The following is a 12,734-nucleotide window of genomic DNA, read 5'->3' as shown; positions in this document are numbered from 1 at the left end:
AACAAAGAGCTCTCTCAAGTAAAACAGTTCCCCAAACCCAGTAGCCTAGGAATCACCCCCAAACAAAATAATCCTAACATTTCCTGCCATGAGCGGACCCTCTCCTGTTTCCTCAAAGTCTCTGGTCATAAATTAGGGTATCTTCTGTGAAATAACTTAAAAAAGGAGGAGGCATTGGAGTAAGTTGTGCCTGGCTTGGGCCAGTTAGCAGCCAGTTTTGTTCTAGAATCTCAGTCACTGTTCAAAAATGGAGCTTGAAAATTCATGTGGATGCTAGACATCTTCACAGGGAAGAGGAGACAGGAAGGGGGCGGGCAGGTGACAGGGGCTGGGTGGGAGGTAGGACCAAGGGAGTTGGGGAGCAAAGGAGGTGGCAGGGAGAGCCTAGCCCACCAGGACAGGAGCGGAGACCTGTGGACAGCACGGGAGAGACGGACGCCGCGGCCCTTGAGGGGCCACATGACTCGGGTGCGGCCGGGTCTCGTATTGCACAGAGAAGAAGGATCTAGGCCTCGGCAGGTGGCCTGGCCAATCACTAGTCCCCACACATGGGCAAGTTCACAAAGGTGAACACGTTGAACTCCGTCATGATGGAGAAGCAGAGGAACACGCCGTACAGGAAGAGGCACCCACACCCCAGTTTCTTGTCCAGCTGCCATTTGTTCAGGTGAACACCAAACACCTGCAACACACAGAACTGAGTCAGAGAGTGTTGGAAGGGTGGGATGGAGTGGGGGGTGGTGCATTGGGAGGGGTGGACCTGAGCCTGCAACATCCTTGGAAAATAGGAACATTAAGGTCAAAAAGAGGAAGCCAAAACCTGCCAGCAGGGGTCATCCTGTTAACAAACAAAAGTGATGGGTCCAAACCCCGAGAGTGGCTTAGGCTTACCTCTCAGCTCCAGCCCCACAGTTCTCTGCATGTGGCGCTGGACACTGGCCTCTTTCCTCTTTTCTACGCACTGAGGATATCTTCTGTGTCTCTAAGCCTCACCTAGCCAATTTTCTACTATGCGTGAGTCTCTTCCCATTGATGTGGATGGAGGCAAGGAAGTTGCCAAGTTGCTGCTTCCAAATAATTATTTCACTCCTCCCTAAAAACTAAGAGTGAAATCTCTAATTTCCCAACTGGATTGGTTGCTGTCTATCATGCTGCCCTGGTTAACCACCAATCTCTGCAGTCTTATGTCCTGGCTCATCCTCAAAGTCGGCCACTGTACTCACACGGCCTTTTTGTTAAGTTCTTGAGTTCTGCACCAGTCCCCTACGAGCGACCGAGTTCCCTGCTAGACATGCGCGGCGACCTATATTTAGGTGCAAACTGCACCTTTTCACCTCAGTGGCGTTGGCTTCACTGCAGGTGCTTAACACTGCACGTCCAGTGTTTGTCCCATCTTACATGTCCAGCTGTTCATTTGGGAAAGTGCTAGGGGACAGTGTTGTAGTCTTGACCTTGTTACTACCAGCAGCAGAAATACCTAGTACCATGGTGTCAGCATGCCTACACTCTTTCCGTGGGTACCCAACATCCACAACTCTGCATACCTCCAACATCCACAACTCTGCGTACCTCCAACATCCACAACTCTGCGTACCTCCAACATCCACAACTCTGCGTACCTCCAGGGCCTAAAATTTCTGGTTCAAATGAAAGTGGCTGCCAAAGTCTCATTCATAACTTCGAATGAGCTGGATTGTTCAGGACCTTGTTGGGAGAAGTGTGTCTCTGGGGGTGAGCTCTGAGGTCTCAAAAGCCCGTGCCATGCCCAGTGTCTGTCTGTCTGTCTGCTTCATGCTTAGGAATCAGATGTAAATTGCCTACCTGCCTGCTGCCATAATCCCAGCCATGACAGTCACGTGCTCTAACCATCCGGAACAGCGAGCCCCCAGTTAAAAGCTTTCTTTTATAAGTTGCCTTGGTCATGCTGTTTTGTCATGGCAACAGAAGAGTAACTAAGACAACCAGCGTCCCATGGGCTCTCCCCAGCTTGTCTCTCTCCTCCCTTCAGGGCTTTCTTTTCATTCCATCCATTATTGCTTTGGCAAATGTCTCAGGTTTCTCTCCCATTTGGTGCCCTTACTTGGCTAATCCAGGATCCTTCAGTGCAAGTCCTGTCTCCATTTGCTCAGGCTGGATACACACAGCTTGCCACCAATGCTGGAGCACAAGGCCCAGCCACATGAATAGGGCTCACTGACCCTAGGTTGGTTGTTAATGCTTTAAAGCTATCGCCCTGACCTCCCTGGGTCCCTGCTTGCTTACCCTGCTATTTTATATCTTGCCTCGAATTCGACACACTCCCATCCACTCACGCCCCTTCGCAGGGCTGTCTTTCCCATCTATGTGCCGAGCTTCTCTCTGTTAGGGAGGGCTCCCTTCTGTGCCCATTCACAGCCAGCTCCACACACTGGATCCCATCTCTCTTAGTGCTTGAGGCTGTGTTCCTCGGCAGCTTTCTCCTCTTTCACCTTTTTCTGTGTCCCCTTCTCCACCCCTGGAGTTACTTCAATTCAATCAATTCATTGAAAAAAGCGATACTTTTCAAAAATCTTCTCACCAACCTAAAAAAATATCATCTTACATACAAATACAAAGTCTCTTTAACATCTCATTTTATTCTTCTCTGGTTCCAGTTAACTTTTCCCATCACAAACCACTCTCTCATCAACTGCCAATGAGACAAGCACTATTTCTAACTGTAATGGCCAATATTTGGGGTGTGTCTTGCTTGGAACAGCTGGTCATTCTTTCTATCCTGAACCATCATGTTTACTTGGTCTCCAAAATGCCACACCCTACTGTTTTCTTTCATATTCAACCACTGTCCTTTCTATGTTCCTTTATTTTATTTCCAGATAGGGTCACATTACGTATCCCAGGCAGGCCTTACACACTTGACCCTTGTGTATCCCAGGCAGGCCTTACACACTTGACCCTTGTGTATCCCAGGCAGGCCTTACACACTTGACCCTTGTGTATCCCAGGCAGGCCTTACACACTTGACCCTTGTGTATCCCAGGCAGGCCTTACACACTTGACCCTTGTGTATCCCAGGCAGGCCTTACACACTTGATCCTTCTGCTTCAGTTTCCTAAATTCTTTATGTGCCAACCACCCCTGGATCTTTCTCTGTTTCTTTAGGTATTTTATTGTCATTAATTCTGTCTCCAAATGTCTAAGCCTTTTATGACTCTAGTCAGGGATCTCTTGTGTTTTCTAACTATGTTCATTGTCCTGAGGAATTGTGTCAAACAGCAGAGCATCTGACTCTATCTACACCAAATGCCTGCTAAGTTTAGACTCTTGTCTCAACCGCTTTTCTTGCCTTTTCTTCTTGGAGGTCTAACAGACATTGCACATGTAAGATGTTTGAAAATTTTCAGTCTTTCTAGATCTACTTTTCTTTCATCAACTCCATTTCAATAACTGAACAAGTGGGTTAGGCCAGCCTCCTATAGCCTTGCCCAACTACAGAATATACTAGGATACATGTAAGAACTATAAGCATGCACTGTATTGCCATCTGGCCGGCTCTACAGTTCACTTGGCATCAATAAACCTGGGTCATTAAACTTCTCAAGACATTATCCTTCTTCTATATAACGGAGATGTAATAGTGACTCCAGGGGAAGCTCTATATGGGAAAATATGCAAGGGCGCGAGTACAGTGTGTGGTACTAAAAGCATAACGTGGCTAGACCTGCTGGTGTGGCCGTATAATCCCAGCGACTTGGGAGGCCAAGGCAAGATGATCACAGGTTTGATCTGTGCACCTTTACTGTGGCTCCGCTTCAAACTATTAAGTAAAAAGAAAGTAGTAGATACAGTTCAGTGATAGCCCCTGCTTAGTGTGTGCAAGGCTCTGGGCTCAAGTCCCTGCCTAGTGTGTGCAAGGCTCTGGGCTCAAGCCCCTGCTTAGGGTGTGCAAGGCTCAGGGCTCAGTGTACAGAAAGAGAGCAAAGTGTCACAGCTCCAAGTCACACCACGTGTAAGGAAGCTCCTAACTATGAAAGGCTCAGCTATGCAAATGAACACGTTTGTGTAAGGCAGTATTTGCTCAGGTAAAATCTTGACGTTAGACCCACATTCTACATTACTGCTCTTCCTTCTTGCCTGGCCTTCTGGATCCTCAGGCTTTGGCAAATGTACATTACAAGCATACAAGGTGAGATTCAGTGACTATTTCCTTGGAGCACCGAGGAAAAAAAATTACATTGTGTTTCAATACTTGCTGAGGTAAAATTTCAACAGCATCTTTGTACGCTAATGAATACTTAAAGTGGAAATTTATTCCCACTAAACAGAAAGTTTAGTTGAAAATATTGAATTATACAAATGAATGCACTGACCAAGACAGTGAGTGCAGTAGCATTAGAAGTGCCTTGACGATAAAATATATCTTAGTCTCTGAATACTGAATATTGGTCAAAGACGAAGAATTATGGGGATGTTTTACAATCTGAAGAATCCATAGAATGGAACCTACCCTTTGATGGCTAATCTAATACAAAAGAAAGAATACCTCTGCTGTGTGTGCTGCGTGTGTGCATGTGTGTACATGCAGGGCACTTGCTGACCTGTACATGTGTGGAAGTGGGAGGTTGATGTTGGGATGCCTTCCTTGATTACTTCTCTACCTTATTGTTTGAGACAAGGTCTCTCACTGAACCTAGATCTCAGTCTTTCTTGGCTAAGCTGACTGGCCAGGGAAGCACATGGATTTGCCTGCCTCTGTCTCATAGTGCTAGGGTGACATGGCATATGCTGCTATGCCTGGCTTTTATGTAAATTCTGGGGAATCTGATCTCAGGTCTACATGCTTACACAGAGCACTTTACCCTCTGAGCTATCTTCCCAGCCCGACTCTGCTTTTTATTGTCTGATTGAGGACTCAACAAAGCCATTCTAGGCAAGTGCCCTACTGCTGAGATATACTCCAGCACTCTAAAATATTTTAGGATTGGCCTGAGATAGGACCACGCTCTTAAGAAGAGGCTAGCTTCTGCTAGGAAGGGTGGAGGTATTCCAGTGCTTTACTGAATCCTCTTTTAGAAGAAACAGCCAGGAGATGGCACATTTGGGCGTCTGCTCTATTTAATGGAGCTGCCCGCATCTGCTCTTCAAGGTGAGCAAGGGGAGGGGTTGAACATGAACACCTAAGAATAGAAAGAAGCTATAAACTTACCGTGACAAAGACAGAGGCCAGGAGCAAGCCCACGGAGTAGATGAGCCCTCTGCTATTCAGCCGAATCTGTAAGGAAGGATTGGACCAGATTAGGCTTCTGAATCAGGCACCTGCTTAGCGCAGGACACGCAAGCAACTCTGAGGAGCTGCAAATTTCTCCTCGAGAATGGAAGCAGACAGTGGCACGGTAGCTGTGCTATCTTTTGGGAGTGCATGCTTTTTCAGACACACACAGTTGTCTTTGCCAGCTCCCAGCCCAATCCTGTCCTTACTGCAAAGGCAGGGCCGCAGCCATACCAGCCCACTAACACTCAGACTTTCCATCGTGTTGTGATTCTTGTCAACCACACTGTCCTGTTGACCTCTGTTGACATTTAGTTTTCTCAAATTCACATTACTTTTAGGTTGCATTGTATCACCCAAAAGGTGATGGAAAATTTTAGATAAAGTTTATATTTTATTTTTCACATAGAGTTTATTTGAGAAAGATGCCAGGCTACTTAATTTACAAGTAGGTGGAGAGTTTAACTAGATGTGGCTGTCACTGCCTGGACTTCCACTTGGAAGAGAATTGTTCCTTCTCCTCCTCAGCACCTGTCCTGTATGTCCTACTTGACAGATGTGAAGCCAAAGCCAACTGAGATACCACCAAGTACAGGGACCCCAATGCAAACTGTGCTATGAAATCATCCATTCCCTTGGTGTCTTAGTTAGGGTTTCTACTGCTGTGAAGAGACACCAGGATCACAGCAACTCTTACAAAGGAAAACATTTAATTGGGGCTAGCTTGCAGGTTCAGAGGTTTAGTCCGTTATTGCTATAGGGAGAAGCATGGCAGCGTGCAGGCAGACATGGTGCTGGAGAAGGAGCTGCGAGTTCTATATCTCGATCTGGAGGCAGCGGAAGCGACTGCCACTCTAGGCCTAGCTTGACCATATATGAGACCTCAAAGCCCTGCCTTCACTGCGATGCGCTTCCTCCAACAAAGCCACGCCTATTCAAACAAGGCCACGCCTCCTAATAATGCCACTCCCTTTGAGCTAAGCATTCAAACACAGGAGTGTATGGAGGCCATTCCAATTCAAACCACCAGACTTGGAGTCCCAAGAGACAGTAGTGGATTCTGCATGTCAACTGAAGAGAACTAAGGGTAAAGAATTTTTTAAACCTCTCACAACATCAGCAGCACCTGCTTCAAAGGAAACTACCCTCTAGCCCAATCACAGAAGAGGCCTCAGCAGAACTGGGTGGGCTAGCTCCAAAGTTCTGAGCCTAAGAGCTATGTGGAGATGGAGCCCACGTCCTTTCATTAGGCATCAGCACCGGTTCCCATGAAGGACTTCTCCTTAACTCTCTGTGTCTGGGTTAAGATAGACCATCGGTTCTTGGAGGCCTGTAACCAGTGCTGTTGCCAACTTCAGGGCATTTAGAGCAATATAATTTCAATGTCTGCATCTTCTGTCCCATTGCATCACTCACTAAACTGTGGCAAAGCCAGCACTTATGTCTTATTTTCCTTACTTGACGGGAAGAAGTGGATGTGTGGGTTCAAGTCTGGGGACTGTATTCCTGCCTCCACCCCACTCCCATCCTACACACATGGTCCTGAAGGGATGTTTAGCTGTGTTTCTGGAAAGAGAGTACAAGACTGGTTGATTTTTCTAGCTCTTTCCTTCTTTTTCTCTTGCTTTTCTTCTTGAGACAGTAATTTTGCTCCATGGTGTAAGTTGGCCTCAAACTCACAATCCTCTGGCATCAGTCTGCAAAATGCTGGGATTACAGGCATGTACCACCGTGCCCTTATTTGTCAACTGTTTTCTAAGAAGACGAGGAGTGGCTTGGAGGGGAGGTGGTCTCTTGACAAGGCTCAAGCTACTTGTTGCTCTCATTTCAATGTTTCCCACTGAGATGTGTGCACGGGAACATGTGTGGGTCTCTACAAGTGAGTGTGTCAGCTCATCTTTTACCAGATGCTCTAAATAGCCGATCCTTTCTAGAGAGACCTGGAGCCTAACAGCCCTCCCCAAGCAATGTCTGCCAGGGAAGGCATCAGCTGGATTGTAGGGGGAGGGCTGTAAGTAAAGGACCAGAAAGGAACCACTGTAAATCTGATCCAGAAAGCATCCACCAGGACAGAAAAATCCAACAACAGACGGCAAAGCCAATCAAAATCAGACATGCGTGTAACAAAAACAGATAGGCTTCATTTGCATGGCAGAAATTACAGGTCTGGAGAGCGGAGTTGTATGTGGTAACTCACCCTAGCTACCTAGAACCAAACAGGCCAATCATGACTGCCCACACCTGTGCGACTGGAATTACATGCCAGTGAATTGCAGGCCAAGTGGCTTCTTCTAACAAAGTGAGAACTTCCAAAATGGAGTCTCTTCACAACCCATGGCCATCTGCAGGCAGCTCTTCTGTAGCTGACATGCTGGTTGCTCTCTTTGAAGGAGCCTAAATTAATTTGTTTGCTTTCTATTCTGGCTAAGTGTTGAACTCTGTTTATCAACCCGTTAAATTCCCTACAACAGTGTCCATCTTTCTGAGTTCTACATCTGCTGGTCCCTGGCTGGGAAACAGTTATCAACCACCAAATGGCTTCTGGGAAATGAAGGGAATCAAGCTGTAAGTGTGACAAGAAGGCTATAGGCTACTGTGATAAATTCAGAGCAGAAAAATGGAGGCTGGGCCCCATCTCAGGCTGGCTGGCAATCTGTCTGTACTCTCCATATGGTATGGACAGACTTTCCCTCTCTCATCAGCACGTTGGCATAGAGGAGTCAGAACTGAGGGCCAAGTCACAAAGATATGACAACAATAAGGGCTCTCTTGCTAGGTGAGGTGGCTCCTGCCTGTGATCCCAGCACTCAGGAGGGATGTGAATTTAGGGCCGTCCTGGGCTACATAGTGAAACCATCTTAAGAAGAAAATAAGATTTTTTTTCCTCCAAACATACATCCTACACTGACTCTTTGATGGTCCCCAACTCTGTACAGTGCTGGGGAGAGGAGTGTTCTGGGAGCAGCACAGTGGTCATCAGAGGGGAGAACTGTCTTTGGCGGTGTCTTCAGCCACGCAGCGCCTGGATTGTGCATAAACATCAACAAGCTGCGAATATACACTCAGAAATCCGTCAAGATCTATTTTTTAACACAATATGCATTATTTAAATATAGGCGTGTGTGTTCTCAGGCCTGCTTGCTCCCTCAGCTCTAGGGTCAAATCCCTAAGAAAAACTGAGTGATTTCTTATCCTTAAGTAGCCAAGGACCAGCGGGTGTAAAGATCCACACAGGAAGATTCCGTATGGCTAACTACTCTCAAAACGAACCATGCTTTACTCAAATCCTTGAACTCCACTCTTACAGTCACACAGAATCTCAAGGAATAGTATTGCCAAAATATGAAATCTGGCTCCAAAGATGAAAGATGATGGATTCTTCTATGGGATTTCTCCTTTCTCCATTCTTCTTTTGAATCTTCTTTTGGCAGTGCATGCCCTAGGGGGACCTTCATTTCTCCTTGTTAGAGAACTGAGCTCTTAAAGCTTGTTTGTCCCTTAATGGCTGACCCCTGACTCATCCGTGCAAACACAGTAGTCAACAGTTAGGACCCTCTGCTTGGCTCTTGGCCTAACTCCTCTGAAGACCGGACGTGGGTTGGACCATGGCTTGATGAACTGTGATGAACGGGCCAAATCCGGCCCCTGTTGTCTGCTTTTGTAAACCAAGTTAACCAGAAGTTGCCTCACACATCTAAGCACTGTTTATAGGCCTTCTCATTCTATCTTTTCCTATAATAATGGAAAAGTTTTGACTGCGGTTGATTCACAAAACCTAAAATGCTTGCTGCCTCTGGTCCTTCATAGCAATGCCAGCCAGTCCCTAGCTTAGGGCACAGGTTCCTGATGCCACTTCCTCTGTTTTAAGTCCCTACTACTTGGTGACACGCTTTCTTCGTTAAGGCTAGTCATTTGACTTATTTAAACATCCGTTTTCGGTTGCGCAAAATGGAGGGCGAGATGTCTCTACCTTATGCATGCTCGAGAGGGCTGTGTTCATCTGTATTAAAGCTTTTGAACAGAGTCTAGATCGCAATGCATTCTTAACCATGGGGTGGGGGTGGGTTGTCATCCGTTCCTCAACATTACAAGCAGAAACTCATCACCTATAGCTCCCAAACCAAGATTCTACCCCATTCAGACAGCAGGGGAGCAAGGTCCCCACAGTCTAGGTATTTGATATGGAACCAATGAGTGAATAATAAATAGTCACGAGGTATCACGTCACATGAGGACTCTAAGAAGGCCCTTTTCAGTGGGGGCAATGAGGACTGGTCAGAGAGAATTTGGTAGCAGGGAGAGCATGTGTACCACTTCCTAAATAATTTTCTAGAAGCAATATGACCTCTGCCCAATCTTCCCTGTCCCCGCTCTCCTTTTAGCATATGTAGCTTTTTATCAAAACCCAACACCTTATACAAAAGTTCTCAAGCATCCAGAAGAGTTCAGAGTCATACTGTGATTTTTAGTGACCTTCAGAGCAAGCTATAGACACCAGTAAATTTCATCACTAAACATTTCTTCCCTCATCTCACTAAGCATGTTCAATGTTAGTTCATGGCCTTTTTACACAAAATTTTCATCTAGTGAAATTTACCATTACTATTACACTATTAAATGGGTTCTGAGAAATGTATCTATCTCTGTAATGCAAATCTCCTCATGACTCTGAATGCTTTGAGTGCCACACAGTGTGTTCTTGTTGCTGTAGGTTATCAGTGATCTCATTGGCTTGGGCCGTTCCAGGACTTCATATGGATGGAATCCTAATCCTGTGGTGTGTAGCATTTTAAAAAAATTTTTTATTAATTTATTCTTGTTACATCTCAATGGTTATTCCATCCTTTGTATCCTCCCATTCTTCCCTCCCTCCCATTTTCCCATTATTCCCCTCCCCTATGACTGTGACTGAGGGGACTTCCTCCCCCTGTATATGCTCATAGGGTATCAACTCTCTTCATGGTAGCCTGCTGTCCTTCCTCTGAGTGCCACCAGGTCTCCCCATCCAGGGGACATGGTATAGCTTTTTTTTTTTTTTAAACAAACAACCTTTACATTAAAAATGATTTATTTTGTTTTGATGTGTATCAATGTTTTGCCTGTATGTGTGTATGTACGTATACCATGTATGTCCATGGAGGTCAAAAGAAGGCATCGGATCTCCTGGAACTGGAGTTAGGGATGGCTGTGAGCCACCACGTGGGTGCTGGGACCTGAAGTTGGGTCCTTTGCAAGAGCAGCGCCTGCTCCTAACTGCTCCTAATTGCTCCAGCACCTGCACAAACACTCTTCTACTCAGCATAATTTCTAAAGATTCTTCCGTGGTTTTTATGGGCCAATATGGTCAGTAGGTTGTTTATTTTTATTCTCTGGTAGTGTGAATACACCATGGTTTCATTATTGTCCTGTCAATGGGCATCTAGGCTGCTTCTAGTTTTGAACTATTAGTGTGTATTTCCTTTATAACTACAAAGCGATATGAAAACAGCTTCCTCGTCATCCTGTTTCCTAACTTTGCTCCCTGAAGTGGGGCACTTGAAATGTTTCCAAAGTGGTAAACACAATTCACCTGTCTCATTTAAGAAGAGTTCTGTCTCCCATGAGACCGTCAGCCCAGGCAGGAGGTATGTCCACCCACTGCACTCTGCCCCCCCTCCCGCCTCAAACCCATTTGTCTTTTCTTTATGTGCTGATCTCCTCCTACTTGTGAGGGACCATCTTTCCCCCTCCACCAGGAAAACCAGGACAAAGACCCTGGGGGCAGATGGCTGGACTTCAGGTGTTTCTTTATTCCAGGCCTCAATTTCCATCATCTTCCTGTGATACCAAATGTGCCTATAGGGTTGTGTGCACACATGCTGAGTGCAGAAAGCCTGTGCCTATAGGGGCGTGTGGTGTGTGCACACATGCTGAGTGGGGAAAGCCTGTGCCTATAGGGGTGTGTACATACGCATGCTGAGTGGGGAAAGCCTGTGCCTATAGGGGTGTGTACATACGCATGCTGAGCGTGGAAAGGCTGGTAGCAATAAACAAAAGTGGACATTTCACTGGAGAAAAAGGCCAAACAAAGTGAGGGGTGGCTCTCAGCTTTTCTTTATAAAGGATGCTGATATATTTTACTTATGTATATGTGTCTATATGAGTGTATTTGTATGTATATGTGTGGGTATATGGGTCAGTGTGTGTGTGTGTGTGTGTGTGTGTGTGTGTGTGTGTCAGAAGAAGGCACTGGACCCCTTAGAGCTGGAGTTACAGGCATCAGCAGGCCCCTGGCTTGTTCCATAGGTGCTGGGACTCGAACTCCAGTCCTCACAGTTGCACAGTAGCACTCTGAACTGCCAATCTATCTTCCTAGCTTTCCAATCATTTCAAGTAGAGGTATAACTTTCATGCAGGAAAATACACCGGTCTTAAGTGTACACACTAACAGATGAGTTTTGAAAAATATATATATTCATGTAACCTACATGTTTTCTCTTATATGCAGAGCCTACATTTAATATATATCATGTATGAATTACATATGTGAATTTAATGATAAACTATTATATAAAATTTTTATATATGAATGGAAATAGAGGTGGAACTATTTGAGAGATGAAAGAGGAGTAGCAGGAGTGTGGAGGTGGAAAAAGAAGACGGTTAAGAAAAAAAAAAAAAAAAAAAAAAGAAGAGGGTTTAGTCAGGGAAGTATGTTCAAACTACATGACATACCAGAGTAGAATGTCCTTACGCAGCGCACCACTACATAAAATCAAGGAATATTCATATGTGTAAATATCTGTCCATCTGTCTGTCTGTCTGTCTATCTGACTTCCATCACCCAGGTAACCCAGAACTAGTCTCTGATGGTCTGTGTACCAGACAAAAGCATCAAACTCTTGTCATGTCTGCATTTGCTTTCGGGAAAAGCCTGTGGGCCTTCAGCTCTGCGCAGAGCTGGGTTCAGTCAGGCCCCTGCCTCACAGAAGCATGGCTCAGCAAGCTCACATGCAGCGTTTTCAAGGCAAGGATGACCTGAGACCGTGTGAGGGCCATTTCAGGTCGTTCAGTCCTGGAGCTTGGTGCTGTCTTCATTTCTCGCCTTCAGAAACACCCGTTTCCCCTTTCCAATTCCTTTCTTGGCAAGTTATGAGAGAGGAAACAGAAGTCTGGCTGTTCCCAAAGTCAACAGGAGCGCAGCCCACAGCACATGCCTATCTTCTCGTATGGATGCCACAGAGACTCATTCATACAAAGTTTCACGAATTTATGTCACACACAAAACAGTTCCCGGAGTCTCACTGCATTCAAGGACCCAAGAACCTGACTCCAAAAAGATTCCCTTTTCCCCAAATGGCCATCTTCATGGTCTGAAGTCCGCTCTGCCTAATCCACGAAGTCCCTTGGGAAAATTACAAAGTCTCTGCTTTTTGCTAAGTTAATACTAGGAACACGGTACAGCTTGTCATTCCCAGCCCGGCTCCCCCAGTTCCACCTCCCCCAC

General features: G+C 45.8%; 1 protein-coding gene across 1 annotated transcript in view; it reads right to left on the bottom strand.

The window, feature by feature from the left end:
* Nucleotides 1–324: 324 nt before the first annotated feature.
* Slc24a3 (solute carrier family 24 member 3) overlaps nucleotides 325–12,734 on the bottom strand; it is a 142,953-nt gene continuing 130,543 nt past the window's right edge. Inside the window, exons 15-16 of the mRNA XM_051144931.1 lie at nucleotides 5,186–5,251; nucleotides 325–682 (exon numbers count right to left, since the gene is read on the bottom strand). Of these exons, the coding sequence (XP_051000888.1) occupies nucleotides 536–682; nucleotides 5,186–5,251 (213 nt within the window). The 3' untranslated portion in view covers nucleotides 325–535. The remainder of the gene's footprint in view (nucleotides 683–5,185; nucleotides 5,252–12,734) is intronic.

The sequence above is a fragment of the Acomys russatus genome, chromosome 4, assembly GCF_903995435.1.
Source record: "Acomys russatus chromosome 4, mAcoRus1.1, whole genome shotgun sequence".
NCBI classification, from domain to species: Eukaryota; Metazoa; Chordata; class Mammalia; order Rodentia; family Muridae; genus Acomys; species Acomys russatus.
Note: the sequence above shows the minus strand (reverse complement) of the source record. Positions and strands in the feature narration are given on the sequence as shown.